Here is a 22,692-nt window from a genome sequence, read left to right on the forward strand (position 1 = left end):
GTTGTGGCTGAGAGTGGTTATGGATCACACAGGGCAGGGCTGGGCCATGCAAGGGTCCGAGGGACTAAGCAAGGCTGAAGGATGTCCCTCTCCCTGCTGCTTTTCTCTTAGAACAGATGGGGAAGAAGGTGGTGGGAAAAAGCCAACCCAACACAACTGGTAAATGCAGGAAGGATTTTCTCTCTCCACGTCCTTTCCTCTGTGCAGGATGGGACAGTTATGCTGCAAAAGCAAGAAAACCTGCTACACCCTGTCCATCCAATGTGATCCTGAGTAACCCCTGCTCCAACCAGGACTGGTCTTTTCCTTTCATGGATACAGAAAAGGTGATGCTCATCTCCCCAGCTGTCTGAGATCACACGGACCCTCCTTTTTCCTGATTTCTTAGGGGTCCAGCCAGGCATTTGGAAATATACACCTGCAGGTTTAAAACCTATGAATGATTGCAAATGAAGGTTCTGGTTGAATATGTGCCAGCAGCTCCGTGCCACGCCTGTGCTGCAGAGTTATTATCCATGCAGCACAGGCAGCTAATAAAAATGATCATTAAATTAACCCCAGCACTTTCCTAGAGCTAAAGATGACAATTCTGGTTGATGCAGCATCTCTTCAAACAGCTGGAGGTTGCTGCATTCCCTGTAGACTGTTTCTCCAGGCTTCAGAGAGAGAATCCTTCTCCAAATACCTGCTCAAAAAGTCTGTCATATTTGTCCTCTATCAGAGCCCTGCCCTGGCACGGTCTGTATGAATATCTGGGGAAGAACTAGGGGTGAGAGCTTGTTGTCAGAGTGCAGGAAGAAGCCTGTGATTTTAGAAAGGGAGGAACTTATGGGCGCAGGGTGGGAAAGGGAAGGATAAATTGTGCGAGAGGAGTGAGAAAACATCTGCGACGTGCTGTGAGTCAGTGCTGGATTTGCAGGCAGAGGAGGAAAGCTTTGCTAACAAGGACTGAATCCTTGTGGCTGGCTGGCTTAGGCTTCAGCAGCTAAACATGTTTCCAAAGTGAGACGGGAGCAGAGGGCACTGTCACTCTCTGTGAGCAGAATGACGGGAGAGCAGATGTGAGAGGAAACTGTCCCAGCAGGGATAGGCACAAGAAGCATTCAGAGCCTGAAAGGGCAGAAAAGAATACAACCCCCGTGCGTCTGGGGGGAGGATCAAACACCACAGCAGGCTTTGTCTCGTCACATCTGAGCTAAACCTACGCTCACCATCCAGGTTTCCCTCCACTGCTGGGGTGAGGCACTGAACCACGTTGTAACCAGGGGGGGAAGGGACCCCTGTGGGTCTCTGGTATAGCCCCCTCACTCCAAGAAGGACGTCAATCATCTGCTCAGCACCTTGTCCCCTCCACTGTCTCACAGGATGGAGATTGCCCATTTCTCTGGGACCCTGTGGTACTGTTTGATCTCTGTCACAGGCCAACTAATTTTCCTAAGATCTAATTGGAACCGTCCTCCTTGCCACTTGCATTTTGGCCTCTCAGTCCATCACTCTGCATCTCTGAGTCTGTACCTTCCTGTGAGGTAGTGAAGGAAACGAGGAGGTCTCTGTTTAGCTCTCCCCTGAAGCCTGAAACCCAGCTTCTCTCCCCCTCTCCTCCTATGTCAGGTGCCTGAACTCCCTCAATCTTTTTGGTGGCCTTCACTGGACTCATTCCAGTAAATTAGTGGCTTTCCTGTATTTGGGACTCTGCAACCAGACATAGTTCCAGGCCCAAAGCAGAGACCTACCTGTTCTGGACACCCTTCTCAGGTTGGCTGGGCTTTGTTCTATCAGATCAACATGCCAAGAGATTGGGCTCATGGTGAAATAATGTCTAATTCATATGCTGGGGCTTGAATTCAGGCTTCCTGAAGCTGTGGGACCTGAAAGTCCTCCTCCTCCTTCCAGAGAAAGGGATGGGAGCAGGAGAATGCTACATTGCATCCTCCCAGCCCAGCATCCTCCCTCCCACATTTGGGCAGCAGCCAGGGCGCAGTGAAGGGTGTGAGATCAGGGCATGCACACCGAATATTCTTATGTCGCTCAAACGCTTCTTGAGCCAAAGGTAGTGTCTTCATCCTGCATAAACCTCAGGAGATTTTAGCAGCGCAGGACACATTTGTCCTGTGGATTTTATTAACCCCTACTGAGCAGCCACAGCTGTGTGTGGGAGCAGCTTAATGCCAAGAGGAGGGAGGAAGCATCTCCCTTTTACTGACTTTACCTCCTGCTAATTTCACTCGATGCCCCTGGTCTTGTTCTCCTTGTCCCTTACAGCTGTGTATGCCTCAGTCATGGCACCTCAGTTCATTCTCCCAGGCTGAAGAGTTGCAGTCTATGTAGTTATTCTTCATGCAGCAGCCAGGCTGGACCTTGGCTCATCCTTGCTGACCTTCTCTGTGGTTTAGGTTTGGGGGTTTTTTGGGGTCTACTGTACTCTGTTAGAGATGGATTATTCCTAAGTGGCATTAGCCAACACAGAGCCCACTGCTGCCTATCTAAAATGACTATTGTGGTTTCCCCAATGGATCATGTTATGTTTGTTTTATGCAATTTCATCTGCTATTTCACTGCCTGGAGAAGACAAGGTCTTCAGTCAGCCCTCTGGGACCACCTTTCCTTATGTTTCTTAGGACCACATCCAAATGTCTTAGAAGGTCCATCTCCTTTCCCTTTGCCAAGATTAAGTATCTTCTCTGGTATTCAGCCATTTACATGCCTAATAATGTGATCACCTGCCACCATAGTGCACCCTGTGATCACCTGTATGGGTGATGCACACACTGTCTGTGTCCGTGACCACCCTTCTGCCAGTGCCTATTCAAAGTCACCCTCCAAATCACAGTGTTAGCTGGGGAAAAGGAATCAGGAGTGTCCTGCTCCAGGTGATCCATCACATGCCCCCAATTGTTGTTGCATCTGCTGCCTCTCCTGCCCCAGGAGGATCAGCTCAAATCCTGTTCTCTTTCACAGTCTTGGAGCAATTTGCCATCATCTCCCTGCTCCTGCAGCAGTCACTGCTGTGCAGCTGTGGGCAGGCAGTGATCCACAGTGAATCTGCTCTATCCATCATTCCAGGGCTGGAGGGATGCGATGCCACCAGTGATGTGCTTGCGGCGCATGATGCAGCAGTTTGACAGGCAAGAGGAAGGCAGAAAAAGAATAAATCCAATTTTACTACTCATTATGTTTTCATTTGGTATTAAATCACTGCTGGTAATAGTTTGTGACACGTATCCACCTTTTATAGCCCTGTTTTGTGCTGTCTTTTCCATGGAGACTATAAATACCATCACAGACCGTCTCCTGAGCATTCTGGGATAAAGAGCAGACTGCCAAGGCATAAGACCCCAGTGTGAGGACGTGCCTGCTGAGTGGTGCCACCAGTGAGGGTGGGAGCCTTGTGCCTACAAGAAATCAGTGGAGGTTGTAGCTGATCCTGAGAGATCATAGAACCATGGAATATCCTGAGCTGGAAGGGACACGCAGGGCTCAAGTCCAGCTCCTGGCCCTGCACAGGACACCCCAACAATCCCACCCTGTGCCTGGAAGCATTGTCCAAATGCTCCTTGATCTCTGGAAGCTGTGGGGCTGTGATCACTGCCCTGGAGAGCCTGTTCAGTGCCTGACCACCCTCTGGGGGAAGAACCTTTTCCTGAGATCCAACCTAATGCTCCCCTGACACAGCTCCAGCCATTTCCTCGGGTCCTGTCACTGGTCACCAGAGAGAAGGGACATTTGAAGTGTGAGAAATTCCCCTCATTGAGGTGGAGGTTATTATTAAAAAAAAAAAAAATAAAAAAAATGTAGACCTTCCCCAAAAGATGAAGTGGAGCTCGCAGCCATGGGGAGAAGGAGAGGCCGGGCAGCCAGCCCAGAGAGGCCGGGCCGTGGCCGCTGCGTCACGTCCCCAACACCCCGACTGACAGCGGCATGTGCAGGGTCGCTATAAATGCCAGCGGTGACTGACAGGGCGGGCAGCCGCGGGCAGGGGCAGCCTCAGTCCGGCCGCCGCCATGGGCTCGACCCGCCGGGCCCTCGCCGGGCTCTACGGGCAGGGATCGGGCCACGCCGATGGCGCCGAGGAGGCCGAGAGCGCGGCCTGGGCCTCGCGGCCGGACCGGCGGAGTTACCTGCTGGGCATCCGGCCCCAGAACAGGTGAGAGCGGCCGGCCCGGGGGAACGGGCTGCTCGGGGGTGTCCCCGCTCTGGCCGCTGCCGTGGGTGCGAGTGACACCGGGGACGGCGCCTGCGGGAGACGCGCCGAGGGCGGGCGGGGGCCGGAGGCGCGGGGGAGGCGGTCCGGGCTGCCCGGAGGGGCAGCAGGGCAGGCTGGACACCTCCCAGGCCGAAAGGCAACGCCCGGCCCCAAACCGAGCTGGAAGTGGTGTGGCCACCTGGGCCTCATCATGCCCTGTGGGGATTCTCCCCACGGACCATTCCCAAGGGGGAAAAGCCAAGTGATGGCTTGGGCTCTCCAGAGGGACTGGTGGGCCCCGGGCCGGTCCCTCTTGCCCCCTGGAAAGAGCTGGTTGTTGCTGGGGCAGGGGGTGTTGGTGTCGCGCATCACATGTAACTGGGTGGGTGTGTGGAGTCCTGGAATCATAGAATTGTGCAATATCTTGGGCTGGAAGGGACCTGCAAGGATCAAGTCCAGCTCCTGGCCCTGCACAGACACCCCAACAATCCCATCCTGTGCCTGGGAGCGTTGCCCAAACACTCCTTGACCTCTGTCAGCTGTGGGGCCATGACCAGTGAGTGCCCTGGGGAGCCTGTTCAGTGCTCAGTCACCCTCTGGGGGAAGAACCTTTTCCTAATATCTGACCTAAACCTCCGCAGACACAGCTCCAGCCGTTTCCTCAGGTCCTGTCACTGGTCACCAGAAATTGATCAGTATTGCCCCTCCACTTCTGTTTGTGAGGAAGCTGCAGACCCTGATGTGTTCTTGGTCGATGGCTTCCCTGTGAAATCCCGACAAACATGAGTGTCTGTCTCTCCAGTTAAATTCAGGGAACAGCACTGACCTTCCTGCCTTCATTGTAGTGAAGCTGCTCAATACCAGACACAGAGCGAGGGGCCACACTAGTGCCTTATCTTATTGCCAAAAAGGCATTTCTACAATGTAGATAGGGGCCAACAGCAATGAGAACAGCATTCCTGGGTCAGGAATGGCCTCAGGCAGAGGGTCTGGGGTAGAAATAAGGCTTTGTTCCCTGGGGAGAAGGTATGAGAAACATGCTGTCAGCTGAGCCTGACTGAGGGTAGCTCACACAAAACTACAGGGCGATGTGCCAGTGGAGCCAAAGGTGTCGGTGATTGTGTGAGGTGTTCAAAAAAAGCCTCAAAATTGCTTTGAATGCACTGGGAACACTGTTCAGTCTCCAAACGAGTGTGCCTCTTCCCTGCTGATGGTTTATAAATAATCCATTTCCAGCACGTCAGACATTGATGCCTCAAAGAGTGAGACATTCATAAAAATAAACACAGGACCAAAAGACATAAAAAAGGGCTGCTTGGAAGTCAGGTGTTAAAACTGGGTAACACCAAAGTGGAGCTGCCTAAATTGAGTTCCTTTGTGCTGGCATCGTGGGGTGCAAGCTAATTGTGGTCTGGCTGCACACAGTGGCATCTTCAGCACCAACAAATGCCAATACAGGGTCCACAACCTGCAGTCTCAGGAAAATCTCTGAGCCCAGTGACTCCAATCTGTGGATTACAGGCAGAGAGAGGATTTAATAAAGAAGATCTCAAGGTGTTTGGATTGCCTATAGCTTGACTTGAGCATATTCCCCCTGACTATGTTGGAATTGCAGCTTTAATCAGTTTAACCGTAAAGGAGGGTTCATCCATCCTGCAAGCAATACCTCCAGTGTTCCCCAAATCCCCTGAAGTTTTCCGTACATCTGCTAAGGAAGGCATGGAGTGATTTTGGTCTCCTGGGCAGTGCACCTGATGTCTTCTGACTGGATCGACTCTGTGGCTGATGTGTGGTAAATCCAGCCCATTTCTGCAATGCTCTGAGCCCTGAACTCCTTGAACTTGTCAGACTGGTGCTGCCAGGGCTGCACCCCAATTCCCATCCATGGGAGCCTAATCCTGGCAAAGGGACTCTGTGCTGCCACACTCAAATCTGCAGCACATTCAATTTCCACAAATTGGCCAATCCTTTTTCCAATCCGTTTATGTTTGTGGTTGTCAAAGCCTGTGGCAAGGCAATTTTGTTTTGCCTGTTAACTCCACTGTCTGCCCCTTCTGTTGTAAGAAGTGGTGAATAAATATTTGCCAAATAGCAAAACTAACCTTTCCCTGTCATGGCAACTTCCAGTTTCCCTGATGAGTTAGGGTAGAGTCATATAAAAGTCTTGTTCCCTGTGGAACCCTACAAGTGGTGAAGGCTTGAGCCAGGATGTGTGGAAACTGTGTTGTTGTTGTCTAATATGTAGGGTAAGGGGTTGAATTAAGTGGGTCTTTTTGTCCTGTAATTAAATAATGGATCATAACAATTATGGAAAGCAAGTGAGTGGAATGGTGCAGCAAGGAGACTTTCAGAAAGCAATTATGAGTTTAATTAAATCCAGGAGCATCTGGAGAGCTTGCCTGGGAGAACTTGAAAAGCAAGATGAGCAACATGCTGAATGGCAGATAACATTGAGCAGTTCTCTTTGACACAGAACAGATTTGGGTTTGGAGCTAACAAAGGCATGGGACAAGTGATGCAGACACAGAATTGTGGTGGGAGGCTGCTGTGGTGGTTAGAAAACAAAAATGGATATTCTGGTCTAAAGAAAGTGCGGGTCTCTTTCAGGCTTCTCTGTTGCTGTCTTTATATGTATTTATAAAGTGTATTTAATAAAAATATTTGCCTGCTCTTTTCACCCATTCTTAAAGCAGTAGAAAGTGTAGTGACATGGTAGAGGTACATGCAGGCATCTTTAGGAAAAGAAATTGAAGTTGGGAATCCCTGCTTCTGGGGTGACTCGTGGACACATTCTTCAGTCAGCTCTGGGGTCTCAGGATAGGAAGGACTTCCAAAAAGGAAGGACTCTTTGGAGTGAGTCCAGAGGAGGCCACAGAATGATGAGAGGGATGGAGCCCCTCTGGTCTGAGGAAAGGCTGAGAAAACTGGGATTGTTCAGCCAGAGAAGAGAAGCTTCAGGGTAACCTAGTTGTGGCCTCCCAGTACCTGAAGGGAGCCTGCAGGAAAGATAGCGAGAGACTGTTTACAAAGTCTAAGTGACAGGCCAAGGGGGTATGGCTTCCCACTGACACAGGGCAGGGTTAGATGGGATATTAGGATGAAATTCTTGGCTGTGAGGGTGGTGAGGCTCTGGCACAGGTTTCCCAGAGAAGCTGTGGCTGCCCCATCCCTGAAGTGTTCAAGGCCAGGTTGGATGGGGCTTGGAGCAACCTGGTCTAGTGGAAGGTGTCCCTGCCCACAGCAGGGGGTGGAATAAGATGAGCTTTAAGTTCCCTTCCAACCCAAACAATTCTGGGATTATATGTAGAGGGCAGTTTGGATGATCTTACTTGGTCTCCCTAATCCTACAGGAGGAAAGGGATGTTGTGTAAATTGAAGGATATGAATTTGAAAACCAGAACATGCTTTTTCTGTTTTTTAGCTTGTAGAATATGCCAGAGGTGGTGCTACAGGGGCCAAAAGAATAGAGGTGTTGAAAATGACTGTAGAGAGAATATAAATCCTTTTATTAGACAGAGTGTTCAGGGTGTTTATGCTGTGTGCCCTCAGGAACTGGTATTTAGGAAGGATTTTTCCTGTGAGCAGACAATTCAGTGTCAAGAGATCACTGGCTTTCCTTTGCTGGTCTTTTAACATACCTGATATTGGACAATATGAGGAGCAGATTGGTGATTTGCCTTCTGCCCTGGCTGTTGACAGGACTTTTTTATTTTGGGGTAGCTGTTTTGTTTGTGTTGGGTTTTTTTTTAAACCCTCTTATATCTCAAAGCACTTGACTATAATTATTTCACGAAATGGGAGGAGGAGCTGTCAGTCCTTTACATGGTCTGCCTTAGCTGCATTCATAGGCCACAGCTCCAAGACATTTCTTTAGGTGTCCTTTTTGTAAGAACTAGTGAGGCTGCAGAGTGTCTTGTGCAGAGAGATGCAATTTTATATAAAATCTTCACCTGAGTCCCAGGTGAACTCCTCTGCTGGCCTCTGTGCACCTCTGGCCTCGTGCAGGTGTCTGCTCCTTGGTCTAGTTAGAGCATTGCCTCCTTGCTTATGTATCTTTCTACTGTCATAGCTGCATCATACACAGATATTTATAGAGTGTAGTGACATTGCCTCTGATCTTTTCTTGGATGACTGTCTCTGTTTGGGGTGGCAGTTGAGCTCAGGAGACAGCCTTGCCACCTGGCTCTTCTGGCTGGAAACCATTCCCAATCTTGTCCCTCTTGCTTTGCACATAGATCTTTCTCCTTCATTCGATATTGTTGCTATAATAAAGTGTGCTGGAAACTCAGGAGCACTTGTTTCCTGAAAAGCATGTTTAGTTCAGAGGAGTTCCCTCTTCAGCAGCTGGGCACCTGTATCATCCTGTGTGACCTTGCTTTGGCAAGGAGTGGTGTAACTCCCGGGTAAGGTGCCAGCTGAGGCACCTGAAAGCATTCAGTCAGTTTGATTTGTGGGATGGAGGTGTCCCAAACTCTGAAAGGAGGGACAGCCAGTACCCACTGGAAAGGCAAAAGTAAAGGTGCCAATGATTCAGCTTCAAACCCTGTGATCTGTAGGACAGAGGCATCTGTTTCCCATTGGTGTAATTACTTGCATAGTGGTGTCTGGTTTGAGTGGGGCTCCTTGGCAGTGAATAACGACACTGAATAACAATCCCAAACAGTCCCAAAGGGGGATTTTTCAGCCCCCTTTCCAAAGTCTCCTGTCCATATATCCCCTAGAAAGCCAAGCAGAGATGAGTGTGTAGGTGATAACCAAGGCTGGAGGAACTCGGGCTGGACAAGCAGTGCCCTTCAGGGTCACTGTTAAAGTACAGAGCATATCACATGTGAGAACTTTGGTCTTCTCTGGAAACCTCATAAATGGAGATGTTTCCCAGGTCAAAGATCCCATCTCACTGAGTGTAGGGGAGTGTGTGGTCCTCTCCAAACAAGGCATTTCCCATGCCACAGCAGATGCAGTTCCCAGCAGAAATTAAAACCTTCTCTACCCTCGCTCTGTTTCAACGAGGGGAGGAGAGTCTCGGGTGAATGAGGTTGTTATCTTATAGTGACTCAGTCTCACACTTCACAGCATCACCCGGTCCAAGGAAGAGGAAGGAGTAAGAGCTGTTACAGGCAATTTTACTTTCACTTTTCTTCTTTTCTATGCACAGTGAGCTACCAGGAGGATGTCAACTTTCCTGGGCATCTCATTGTCCAATATTTGCTTTACTTTCTTTTGCCATTTCTTATTCCTCTGTGTCTTTCTAAGTTTAATTTGGACCATAGAAACAGCAATAATTCAGAGTTAAAATACACAGATCTGAGCCATCTTCAGAGCATTACAGAGGCTGATACAGGAACGTGTAAATTAATTTATTGTTCTCCACCTTCTCTGTTAATGAAATCTAACTCTCAATTGTTACACACAAGTCTATGTTCATCTCAGCACAAAGTAAATTACCTGCATAAAAAAATGCCATATTTCTGCAGTTCTGACATCGATTCGGTCTGTGACCTTGACAAGCAACGACTCAATACATCCATTTTCCAATCTGAAATAACAATGTGTCTTGTACAGCAACACAGCCCTCACAGCTGCTTTATCAGGGACTGCTGATAGCTGCTGCCATGGTATATGAACACCAGCACACTCCTTCTGTGTGTGCATGGAGTGCTTGATAAGGAGCAGGACACATGGCAGAAAAGCGGCCTAAGCATAACCATATGTACATGAAAGCCTCATTATTGGATTTTAAATGTTGAAAAGGGTTTGCTGCCGACAGCTGAGGCAGTATTCGGAGTGGCTTGTATTTGTTTCAAGTAGTATTAACCTTGGAGGGAGACAAGTTCATAAGAAACCTTATACTTGGAAGTCTACATGTGCAAAACACGCCAAATAATGTCACGGGTCAGAGAGTCAGCAAGGGGATTGCCAGGGCTGTCCCTCTGTCCGGCTCCCGGGATGGACAGGCTGCCCTGCTCCCTGTGGGCTTCCCGAGGAACTTTAGTACAATGCTTCTTCCCTCAAAACATAACTCAGAGCTCTCTGCTTTGCTGTCATGGACTCATTTAGCTGTTTCCTTCCTGCACTGGGCAGCTTGTGTGGCTCAATTTTCATGCTGTGGAGAAGCACAGAAAAAATATTGATGACTGCTGCAGTTCAAGCAGCTCGAGTCCAGGTGCTTGTCCATATGAGGATGGAGCCACTGTTAAGCCTATTTCAGGGTCTCCTGAGCTCTTGTTGACTTCTGTGTGAGGAATGAGCTGGAAGGAGAAAGATTTCTTTATCTCGGGGAGAAGAAATACTGAAAGAGGGCAATTTCATGGAGTGATTGCATGAGAGGGTTAGAAAAGGTGTCAGGTTGAACGTCTATGTTTTTCAAGCAGTTAACTTTTCAGTGCCAGTGGGGTGATGTACCAGCCCAGGCCATCAACTTGAGTGGTTAAAAAAAGTGAGTGGTGTTGACAGTTCTGCCTCCTGCCCGTGCAAAACTGAAATTTGGCAAGTGCCTAAAAACGGGGAAGGCTGTCTTCACTTCCAAAGGATATTATGGGTAGTTGAAGGGCTAAAACATTTAAGAGTATGATAAATGGCCGAAGGAATTTGAAAGCCTCTGATACAACAGAATTTAAAGAAGAACTGAGACTGGTAGAAGGTATGTGCTAGAGGAGTATAATTCTGTGTCCAGCTGTTAATAAACAAACCTGTATTTTCAGAACTAGCTTATAAAAAGCTGAACTTCATTTCATGGATGTGAGGTGTGCCCGAGCTGGCCTCCTCCCACTGATGCTGGACATGCCTAGAGCAGACCTCTTTGAACTCCACTTCTCCAGTAGAAAGAAGCCTTATACTTGAGACTGATTCACCACTTTAGATGTGTTCCTCAGGATAACATAAGCGTTTACATTCATCCAGTAACTGTAATGGCCCTGAGCTTGCTCGAGGGAGACAAATCCACTGCTGATGCTGCATTTCATTAGCAGAGCCCTGTGCTGTTTGTGCTAATAAGTCCCTGGGGAGCCCAGGGCACAAACAGCCCAGTCCCAGCAAGGATCAGACCAGGCACACTGGGGTTTCCAGGTGAGTAGATTGGGTTCAGAGTCTGATGTAGTTGTGCTGTTGCAGCTCTACATGGATATGCTGGAACGTAATTGAAGTGAAGCACCAGCTGCCTGCAGGCAGGGCTGTGCTGGCTGCAGCATCCACAGTTTGATCTTCCTCTCTCGGGGTTTAAAACTCTAGTCTGAAAAGCAAATTTAGCATATTGAGGTTAAACTTCAGTTAATACATCATGGCCTTTTTCTTCTGATAATATCAAAGCTCCTCAAGAGACCCTCAGTCCAGCGTTCAGCGTTGTCTGAGGATGTGAAGTGAATAAAGCCTGTGTTGCCTTAACACTGGGGATTAAAAAAAAAAGCACTGTCAATGCTCAGTGTTTGATCACATGCATGAGCACAAGGGGTTCATGGCACTGACACCCTTCCTTCTGACTCCTCTTTTCTTTACATCTAAGCCAAGACACATCCCCATTTGTCTTATGCAAGAAATGATGATTAAAACCACACTTCTGCCTACCCTAGCATTTTCCAGCAAGGATTTTGGGATCTTCCCTCAAGGGATGCCCAGGTCCTTAGTATTCCTGGAGGGCAAGAGGATATTTTTCCCTTGCAGTGGTAAGCAAAATGATTTGGGGTTCATTTACAGTTGAGAAGTTGGTGGTTGAGACAGTTTAAGCCCATGAGTTGTGTTTCCAGCCAGACAGAGCTGCCTGGGGCCATCCCAGAGCACAGGGATGAATCTGTCCATGGGATCACCTGCAGTGGTAGTGCTTGGGAGGAGCATGGGGAGGAGGAAGCTGGATCCCTGGGAGGTCAGGACAGGGTGAGAGCAGCAAAAGGTGCAGTTTGAGCTCTGAGAGTGTCTGTGAGTGATGAGGACAAGGTGAAGTGGTGATCAGTAAAGCAGGTAATGCAAAGGTGTGCCTGGCAGTGCCAGAAAGGACATGGAGCTCACAGGGATGTCACAGGTGGTGGAGCTCAGCTGGACAGACAAAGTTCTTCTGTCTGACTTCTCCCATGGGCCAGCACAGCACACAAAAGATGGATTGTGTGTGATGATCGTGATGATCAGCCTGTTATGGTTAATGTTTGATTTTCCCAGCTGGATAATGCCCAATCTCTGGCATCCTCTGGCTTCATGAACAACAGTTGGCACTGGGAAGAGATCAGGATTGTGTGGCTGGGGGTGGAGAGGGTGAAGCCACTGCTACCCATGTTTGTTGGGTTAAAGCTGCTCCCGAGCAGCTGTCTAAAACTTCTGCTGTCTTTGCTCTCCTGAAGGAGAAGAGTCAGTGAGCCCTTCAGGGTTTTTTTCCCTGGTGTAAATGTCCAATGATTTGTGTAAAGCGTCAGGCCTCAGAGCTGAACTACTTTTTTTCTTCTACTCATGTAAAGGTTCTGCCTCCACCGGTGGAACATACAGCTGGCAGAAGCACTTTTCAGAGTCTCTCTGTCGTCATTTTTAGGGCAAGACTTGGAGTCCTGCTGACTTCCACGTGACTGGGACTCGCACATTTGGGTAGGAGACCTGAAGAGGTGCACCTTCAGGTGGACCTTCAGGTGGTTCTTCCTGCTGTCTTCTCTAGCACCTTCATAGAGCACTGAAGTTTGGTGGTTCACTGGTCTTCAGAGCAGAAGCTGAGAAGGTTTGATCTGTCTGCATGGATGGATGTGGGAGTCTGGTATCCTACATCCCAGAGGGGATATCTGCGCTGCAGTCATTTCTGAGGCTACATGGTGAGGCTGTTGCATAGGCACAACTATGTATCTCAGTGCAATTAAATCCCTGAGCTTACTTGCTGTTGACTAGTCAGTCCCTGGTTAGTTTTAGACTTTTGATTGCCATGTGGGTGAGCTCAGGGCCTGAGGAACTGCTTCTGACTGCTGCATGTCAATGCACAGAGGTTGTCACACTGTCACAATCTGGCAGTGTGGCCTTTTGGCTAGGACATGAGTCCTTGAAGACACTCCCTCGAGAGAGCTGGTGACCACTGGTAAGTAGATCATCCGGGTGTCCTTTGTGCAGGACTCGGATGTTTGATTTTGTTCCCTGAATCGGTTAATGTTACAACATGCTCCTGCAAAGACAGCAAAACGTGTAGATTCTTGTAAAATCTCCTTCTGTTATTTTATTTTAATGTTTTGCCAGACCTTAGTGATTTGGTTGGCAGGCTGGAAAGCCATGTGTAGTGACTAGGGAGCTATCAGCTTCTCCCAGGAGCTGTCCTTGGAAGCACAGAGGGCACCCAGCTCAGGCCACCTGCTTGCCATCAGAGAAGGGGGGGATCCGAGTCCAGACTCCCTCCTGCTGTTTAATTGGACACCTCCCCGGGAGGAGCTGCCTGCTTTGAGCACAACGCTGGTGCATGGAAGGCTCAAGGTGCTGCTTCTCAGAAACCTACTTGTATAAATGTCCTGACACTGGTTCTCTGCGGTTAACGACCATTTCATTTTTACAGCCTTTGATTTCAATTCACAATGTGGCTTGCTCGTCCTGGCAGGCAGCCTAAGGCAGCTGTACCTTCTTTAAATAGGAACTCTGACCTCTGCAAAACGACTCATCATTAATACGTCTCTGTAACGGTTTGTTTATTTCAGCTCCTTTCCATGCTTCTCTCTCTAATGGTTTTTATGCTGTTTTTTGCTTAGCTTATCAAGCAGCAGATTCTGTCCCTCCAGTTTAGGAAGGTAAAACTGCGTTGCATTAAACTGTTCTGACCAAACACTTTTCTGAATCTGCCTGCACATGACTAACCTGTAGTGCTTTGGTACTAATTAATTAATCAGTCGAGAGACCTGAAGTGATCTAACAGCCTCATTCTGCATGACTGGATCCCTAATACTTTCTTGAACTGCAGACAGAAAAATGAATGTTCATTGTAATTTCTGTATTAAGGTGCAAGAAATATTCCTCTTTTTTAGCCAAAGGTTGGGTGTTCAGCTACTTCTTGATATTAAAGTGAGACTTCCATACAGAGACATTAAAAATTGGATATGCCTGCCCTGAGACTTTTAGGAAAGAGATTTTCTTCCCCCACCCCCCGCCAGTGTTGTATCCTCATTCACTTGGACTCTGCCCCAAAATGCACTTGTACAGCTGTACTTTGCCTTTGGCAAAAGAACACATTTGGAAATGCACTTGCATTGCTGATGTGCTGCAACGGCAGGTAGAGGAATGACTGTGGAGGGAAAGGCCTCTCCTGAACACCCCTGTAGCTGTGGGATTGCTAACCAAAAAGTCAGAAAAAGAAAATCATGATGAAGAGGAATACACTTCTCGAACCTCCTTCTCCAGCAGGCTTTTGTATGGAAATCCCTCTTTAATGTGAAAAGGCTACTGAATTGCTAGGGTTCCTTCCTAGTCTCCAGGGCTTTTTCTGCCCCAAGGATGCAGCTCCAGGAAGGCCCAGAGGAAAAGCGGCTGGTGCTTTGTGTCGAATTCCTTGAATACTCTGAATTACTCGTTTAGAAAGCAATTTGAATTGGACAAGCCTCTTTGCAGCTGGAATGAGTCAGCTGAGAGCCCCACAGTGCCCAGCATCCAAAACCCCTGTGGCCAACACAATGGTTTCTTTGAAAGACTCAATAGACCTTCCAGGCTTCCTGCCAAGTGTCATTGGGCAAGTCTCTGATTCATCTGCTGAGCCTGTGGAGCCCCCAGCTCCTGGCCACGCTGCTTTCCTAAACCATTCAGTAGCCTTTGCTGTATTTCACTTGGTTGTGGGATTTGCACTGAGTGGACCAGACTTATTCCTGGTGCTGCCTGCTGGTGCTGGTGGCGTGGTGCTGGGATTAAACTGGGTCCCGAGTGTCACTGTGTGTGTGTGCATCACTTGATTTTTAAGATGCTGACCCAGTTGCTCTCCTGCTGGGGTATGAAATGTTCATTGATGCTTGGGAAGTTCCTTTATGTGGATCTAAAAGGCATTTACTGGTATGGGACTGGGGATCTGTATTTTGAAGGGAGAATCAAAACCCTACCAGTAACTGCCTTGGTATTGGATTGTCTGCCTTGCTCTGTGGAAATGGGCATTTGGGCATTTTTTTCTCTTGGGGTTGGACTTCGGGAAGGTTTCTCTGGTTTGAAACAGCTTTTGACTCCCACAGCCCTTTCCTGGCCCCACAACTGTGTGAAGAGTTGCTTACCAGGACCAGTGTCCTGTGGACCATTGGTTTCCACAGAAAAGAATCTGAGCAGTGGAATCTGTTTTTTTACCCCATCCCACTCGTATGTTTGGATACAGACAGTACTTATAACCCTCGTACAGTAGATGAGTCAGGTTTGCAACAGCCTGAGCTTCCCCTGTCCCTTACCCAGCACAAGGTGCCTGGGAGCTGGGTGAGACTCCAGCTGCATTCCAGTGGTTTGTTACTCAGGGATTCATCTCCCTGTGTCTCTTACAAACCCATTCTAGCAGGAAGTCAGAGTGAAAATCATGACACTGCAGCCTCCAGGTAAGTTTTCAGGGTGGATGGAACAGGCAGTTGCTGTGCCTGGAGCTCTCCTGACACCTTCAGCCATGTCTGCTCAGTCCCTGTCGGTGCACCTGCCCTTGCTGGTTCACGCTAAATGTGGGGTTTTCTGTTTTTTTCTCAACAAGTTTGCTTCCTTAGCAGGTAGAGCATGAGTAGCAGCAGCACCAGCATCCTGCCTGCAAGCCAAGGGCTGCTTGTGAGGCCGGGGTCCTCCTCGTGGAGCCCCCACCACGTGCTCTGAGCCCTTCTGCTCGTGGTGGAGCTGTCTCAGGAGTGGTTTGGGGGTTTGTTCCACCCCTTGCATGTCTCTAGAAGCTGATCACTTGTTTAAGGAATGTCTTTCACTGCTAAAAATTATATAAATAGAGCTGCCAGCTACAGTTCTCTTGTAATATCTGCTGTTTCTGCCAAGATCCTTTTGCTTGAGACCATGGGGTCCCCTCTCCTACTGTAAACATGTAGTGTTTTAATTGCAGAGGGAAAAATTAAATAAGAAGTTCTTAGTTTCCAAGAGTCTCAGAGCATTATCTGAATGAAGACCCAAGCTGGAATTTATTTAAGAAAGCCCAGATCTTCTGGGGCCTCCCTTGGTGATGCTTTAGCAGGGTTGGCAATGCTGGATGAATACAGTGATTTATTGCTCTCATTGAACAGTGCTGAAATATCTGGGAAATTCAAGGCCCACTTTGGAGCTTCACAGATTGCACTGATTGGATAGTTCTGGGTATTTGGGTATCCCAGCCTAAACTTTGAGGTCAGTGCCTGAACTCAAGGAGTAGGGACTGTGAGTCCTACCTGCAGCAGTGAGAGGTTAGGCAGGAAATGGATGCCAGCTTCCCAGCTAATTCCTGAGCACAGAAAGCTGCCAGCCAGGCTCAGTCTCCCTCAGTGAGCTATCCCACAACTGCCAGCTTTTCTTAATTCTCAGACAGCTGCTGTGTTCTTGATATGTATTCAGTTCACACTTGGCCTAAAATGACATAAGAATTCTTCAGAAATAAAGAAAAATCCCAGTGAACAGAACAGCACTTGAAACACTGACGGTTCAGAAATTACTTTGTTAGGTCTGGCTCTGAGCCTGCTGACTGGCCAAAGAGATGTTTTGTAATAAAGAACTAAAATGGTTCTTGACATTCATTGCCCCGATAGCCATAAGGGCTAAGACAAAGGGAATGTCTCCCAAATGACACTTTAAATTGCCAGTCATCTTAGGAGGGAGAAATCAGTCAAATGCTCTGACACTGGACTGGACTTATGAGCAAGTGTAGGGATGATGGGGAGGGAAGAGGGCACGTACAGCAAGAACACAGGCTGCTGAGATGAGACAGAAAGCAGACCCTTTGATTTTTCTGGTGCTTTGATCTCTAAGAAATGCTTCTTGAATCTTCCAGGAGCACCTTCTGCGCAATCATTTCTCAGCTGACGGAGGAAACACAGCCACTATTTGAAACCACTATCAAATCCCGTTCTGTGTCCGAGGACTCTGATGCTAAATTCACGTGCATAGTGACAGGTAACAGTGTCTTCAGTGAATAACCTGGTCCTGCCTCATCTGCTGGACTTGCGCTGGCTAAACTCTGCAGCAAGTGGTAACAAGGATAACAAGCCCACTGTTGTCAGAGTGCTAAGTAAGAGATTTGGCAATTGCATGATGATTTTAGCTTTAACTTAAGGGAGGGGGGAACACCTGAGAGTGTAAAGAGGCAAAGACATAAGCTAACATCTCAGACAAGGCAAATGAAAGGTCAGAAAATGGAATATGCTGGTTACTTCTTGGACCAGCTACATTTTATTGTCCTAATCTCGCTTATTCTCTAATCCTGGACACCTTAACTCAGGAATGTGCAGTTTTGAAGACTAAGGCTATTGTACTGGAGCCGACTCTGTCTGTCTTTGCTAGCTGTAGAAGGTTAGAGCGTTTGTATCAGCGATAAACTTCTGTGTCTGTCAACATCTGAAATAAAAGCTGGTTTCTGCACAATGAACCAAAATCTCCTTTTGGGCAGGAAGGGGTTAAGCCAAAAAGAGGAGGAGGAGGGAGAGGCTGAAAAAGAGGACTGCTGCCAAGAAATTGTGGTGATGTGGCATGGCAGTGCATTGGTGTAGAGGCAAGGGGCTCCTTTGCTGATGAGATGTTGTTCTTTAAGTATTGATACACTAAAACCTCTGCTCTCTGTGGTATGTACCTGTGGTCCTTCCTGACCTCGCCTATGTTAATTATTCTGTGACATGTTACTCAGTGAGAGACATTAAACAAGTTTGTAAATTTTAGAAGGAGAGTATCCTTCTCCAGTGAGCCTCTTAGGCACAAGGACCAAGGATTTCCTAAGGAAATCTAGTTTGCCATTAGAAACATGCTGGAAGTAAGCTGTGCGCCAGGAAGCACAACCTGAGCCCTCTGAGAGCTGCTGGCTTTGAATTCTTGGCTTTTCTTGCACAGCTTCCCTTGTTCTGCAGGTCTGACTTTCTGAACTTGCAGGGGTACAACTGATATATTGATGTTATTGAGGCTTAACTTCAGCAGACCCCCTCTTGCTCGAGGGCTGTGCTAGGGAGATGCCTCCAAACCATGCTGTTTGGGGATTCATTAGAAGGGCTCTTCCCAGTTAAAGCTTTCTGAAAGCAGAAGTTTGACATATTATGCAGTACCATGGAACTCACCATTCTGTAAGTGTCAGAGGTGGGAAAATGTTTAGATATGTTGGGAAATCCAGAGTAATAGTCCTGGCTTCCCTCACTGGCTTAAATCTTTACCAGCTGCACCTTGAAGTTGATGGGTCACTCCAATGAGCTCTATCTGTTTCAAGTGACTTGCACCAGGTGGAAAACTTGACCTGATACTGGCTTCATTTTCTACTCAAGTGAAGGAAATTGTCAATGAGTCTCTTCAGCATGTATCGTGGTATTTTTGTGCTTGGTAAACTAGGCTAGGGGATGTCTTTATGCACTTCAATTAATAAACCTGTAAAACTAGGAATTTTCATGGAAATGTTCTTAAAATCAGCCTGGTCATATGGGCAACTCCTGCACATGGTCCTATGGGCTGCTTTAGGAGCTCAGGATCTCTTTGGGAAAGAGGGGCAGGAGATGGGATGCTTACTCTTGACTGCAGGGTCTGGTCAGTAGCTCAGGTATCTCACCCTGCCATGATGTTTGCGTTCCACTGGGAGATGTTACTGGGAGAAAGGAAGTGGCAGTGGCATCCTTGGCCAGTGACCAGAGTGGAACCAGTTCAGTCCCAGCACTGTGGCTGAAGTCCAGGGACACTTTGGTGGAGGCAAAGGGCAGACAGTCAGCTGCTCCTGTTTTGACGCTCAAGACACAAATATGGATATGTGACCTACAATGATACCTTAACTTTTTTTTGCTGCTTCTTGACCAAGAATGAGAGTTACAGGGCAGTCCCACATCAGGGAACACTTGGACTAGGACTGGGCATGTCCTAGGAAGGCAGAAAGATGCAAATGTTTGAGGAGCCAATCTCCAGAATGTGCTGAGTGGTGCAGGCAAGGAAAAAGCAGGTCAGGCAGAGGCGGGTTCCTAATGCTCTCAGGAGGTGGCACAAACCCTCCTTTCCTGCTGTTGCCTAGTTCTGCCTGCTGCTGGTGTCCCTACTACATCTGATTTGATTGTTTTGGGTCAAATCCTGCATCAGTTATGACATGTTTTCTTTTTTTAGACAAAATTAGTTCATCGTTTGTTCTCTGAGAGATGTGAAAAACGGAACATTTCCATTTACTGTGCAGCTTCACCCCATGTCTCTGCACCAAGTGTTTTCCTCGGTGGGTATGTCTGGACTTTGGGACCTCGAGTGCCATCACAGATCCTTCCCAGTGAGTGGATATTGGGCTTCTCTCTTCAGAATGGCTCTTAGTGGAGCTACAAGGATTTTCCAGCTTTTCAGCCATTTCTATATAGCGTTGGCTGGGAAGGAGAGATGTTGGTTGATGAAATGGGGAGGCTTGGATGAAGGTGCCTGGGTCTGTGGCTGCTTGTTAGGGAATGAGTCCAACCAGGAGAGGTGATGGCTGGATCTAGCCAAGACCATCATATGTCAGCGCCAGCCCATTGTTGTAGAGCTGCCTCTTCAGTGCTGTTTCGGCCCTCCTTAGGCCAGTTCAACCCCTGTGACCTGGCTTCCCAAATCATCAGCTCAGGGGCTCAAGCCCATCAGTGTCTCCATGGTTTTATTATGAGTACAGAGGGGAAAGGGCTCTGCCCATACCTTGGGGAAGAGGTGAGTAGGCAGTCACAGACGTAGTGGATGAGGATTTTAAGGATAAAGGAGCTTAACTTGTTGCATCTGTGGTGGTCCTCTGAGAGAAGTGTTTGAAAGATGAGAGTGAAGTGCTTGGATGAAGGATGTCTGGAGAAATGCAGGAGGGGTTTGGAAGTGGGGAAGTGATTACAAGAGCAGAGAGCAGGCTACTGGGAGATGAGGATGTTTGGGTTTGGGGCAGCTGGGACAAGGGAAAGATGGAGAATGAGCACTGCCCACAGGCTGGTGCCATGGCGAGCTACTGCCCTTTGTATCTGTCCCTCCTGCCAGCATTGCTAGAAACTTTGTCTTCAGGTGCTGGGGAGGTTTAAATCCATGAAGCCAGAAAGAATGAGATCTTACCATGAATTTTATTCCCCAAACTGCCTGAAATTCCTACTCCACGTAGCTTGTGTAGAGCAGAAACAGGAAACTGTGGTGATTACGTGTAATGGTTCTAAAATCTTACCACCTTCATTTCAGAAGACTTAACACTCCCCACTTTCCTGCCCCCAAAAAAATCAAAAGAAAAGTTACTTTAAACAGAGCTGCTCTGGGTGATTTTGGATAGATATATTAAGAACTGTTTTGGATAGATATGTTAAGAACTGTTTTGGATAGATATTTTAAGAACTGTTTTGGATACGGTCACCAAAGCTTTGAAGACTTCTCAGATTTTAACAGCTTTCAGAAAGAGAATGCTTGATCTAAACCTGGCAATCTCCATGAAAAAAAAAAAATCCTTGCTCTGAAAAGTCTCCTGGATCCTGTGATGGCTGGAGCAATGCTGCTGGAAGTCACGCTTCCCTAAAGGCTTTTGCTAGGCCCGAAGATGTGCAGGGGATGCCTGATCTCCTCCCCGGAGCACCCGGCACCGCTCCGTCTGCAGCAGCAGGGCTCGGGCTGGGGCAGGCAGGGGACGAGCAGCTGGCAAATCCCTCCAGCACCATCTGCACGGGGGTCTGCAGCAGTGGCAGATTTTTGAAGGACGAGTGCTGATTTATGCTCAGGGTGTCTCATGCTAAGGGTGGGCATCTGGTGCCCTGCAGTATGGCAGTGCCCACCGATGGAGCCCTCGGCTCCACCCCGTGCTGTGGTTGCGGGGGATGTGCCAGGAGTGATGCCTGCCTTCTTTCCGCCCCCCCCCCCTCCTACCGGGGGAATTCATTCACTCAGCAGCCGGAAGATGGATGCCTGCAGCGTCAGCAGCAGCTCCCCTCCCCATGCCAGGGAGCCCCGTCCCTGCACAGGCATCTCTCCATCCCCTGCTTGGCTCAGGTTACAGCCTCTGGGGAGGGATGGATGGTGTTTGGACAGGCAGCTGGGGCCACCGTCCCTACGTGGGAGGTGGGAAGCCTTTCAGCATCCCTCTGCCTGCAGACTTTTAGCCCGCATTCGCCTGCAGCTCCTCTTGGCTGCAGGACGGGAGCGTGCAGTGGGAGCTGGTCCCTCCCTGCCTGCACTGGGCTGGCACGGCTGTAGCTCCTCGGAGGGAGCAGGTATCCTCAAGGACACAAGTGCTACAGGTCAAACGGAGTTTAGGCTTAGCAGGAGGAAAAGCCTTTCCTCGAGGCACTGCACAGTTATGGAAAGCACAGTTCTTTCCGGCAGATGTCAGCTGGGAATGGAAATCAGCTGCGGAGGCCACGGGGGGACATCACAGGGCTTCTCGGAAACGATCTGCTGGCAGTTCCCGGAATGAAGGGCTGGGCTGTGATAGCTGCCCGTAGGGTATTAGGAAAATCAACCCGCCAGCTCCCAGCTCCCTGCGGTACAGACCATGGGGGCCTCCCGAAGGACTTGCTTGTGGAACAGCCTTTGGGAGGGGTTGGATTGCTCTTGGCAAAATGTGAGCTTTGCATGGAAATTGTTTTTTTTCATCACCCCTGGAGCAGAAAGAATCCATCACAGGCTCATTCAGCCCAAGGTCCTGCTGCCAAGTATAGCCAGTAGCTAATATTTTATGGAAAATATAAGCAACAGTATCAATCCCTGATGATCCCATCACCAGGATATTCTCATGATTTTCTCTCTCCAGTTCCCAGTTTAGGGCTCATTTTCTTCAGCCACAAGTAACTGGGGGCTTTGCACATCTCTAGATACTGGTTTGGGGGTGGTCAGAGCAGCAGCAGCAAAAAGCAGGCTGTGGCAAGAGGTAAGGATGGAGAGCCATGCAGGAAGGGCTTTGGGAGAAAGTCGTGGCTTGGCTTCCTGCAGAAGAGGAGGAATGAGGCACTACCCAACGGAAAGCCAAAGCTGCTGGTGGCAGCAGTGGGAGCAGAATGAGGCAGCAAAGCACGTGGGAGATGCAGGGGCAGTGAGGTTGGAGAGAGGGGGTGCTGGGACAGTGCAGAGCAAAAGACTTCAGCGAGGGAGGAAAATAATAGAGTAAAATCCGGTCTGTGGAGGTGTTTGGGCCATGGGGATGGCTGCTGCTCATGGAGGAGAGCAAAAAAGGAAAACTTCTCTGAGACTATTTTCCCAGCCCTGTCTGGTCCCAGTGGGCTAAATGCCTCCAGAGGACCAGGGGCCAGAGGACACTGGGGAGCCCCACAAGCAAGGGATGTGGACAGGGAGTGTTGCAGAAGGGCAGATTGGGAGAGAAGGAACCAAAGCAGTACATGAGATTTGGCATACACTGCTTTTCTGGAAAAAAGGCATTTTGGACTGGCCAAAACCTGGGTGAATTCCTGCTGATATGTCTCTGCTGCTAGGCTTTCACTCCTGCCGTA

General features: G+C 48.6%; 1 protein-coding gene across 5 annotated transcripts in view; it reads left to right on the forward strand.

The window, feature by feature from the left end:
• The first annotated feature begins 3,951 nt into the window (after window positions 1-3,951).
• The window catches only part of ALPK3 (alpha kinase 3), a 33,844-nt gene continuing 15,103 nt past the window's right edge, over window positions 3,952-22,692 (forward strand). For 2 of the 5 annotated variants that reach the window (XM_064668670.1, XM_064668671.1), the window contains exons 1-3: window positions 3,952-4,144; window positions 13,876-13,914; window positions 17,094-17,215. In XM_064668670.1, coding sequence (XP_064524740.1) covers window positions 4,002-4,144; window positions 13,876-13,914; window positions 17,094-17,215 — 304 coding nt within the window. In that variant the 5' untranslated portion in view covers window positions 3,952-4,001. Of the gene's footprint in view, window positions 4,145-12,700; window positions 13,810-13,875; window positions 13,915-17,093; window positions 17,216-22,692 lie in introns of those variants that run through there. The other 3 variants (XM_064668672.1, XM_064668674.1, XM_064668673.1) reach the window with 3 other exon arrangements.

The sequence above is a fragment of the Pseudopipra pipra genome, chromosome 12 (assembly GCF_036250125.1).
Source record: "Pseudopipra pipra isolate bDixPip1 chromosome 12, bDixPip1.hap1, whole genome shotgun sequence".
NCBI classification, from domain to species: domain Eukaryota; kingdom Metazoa; phylum Chordata; class Aves; order Passeriformes; family Pipridae; genus Pseudopipra; species Pseudopipra pipra.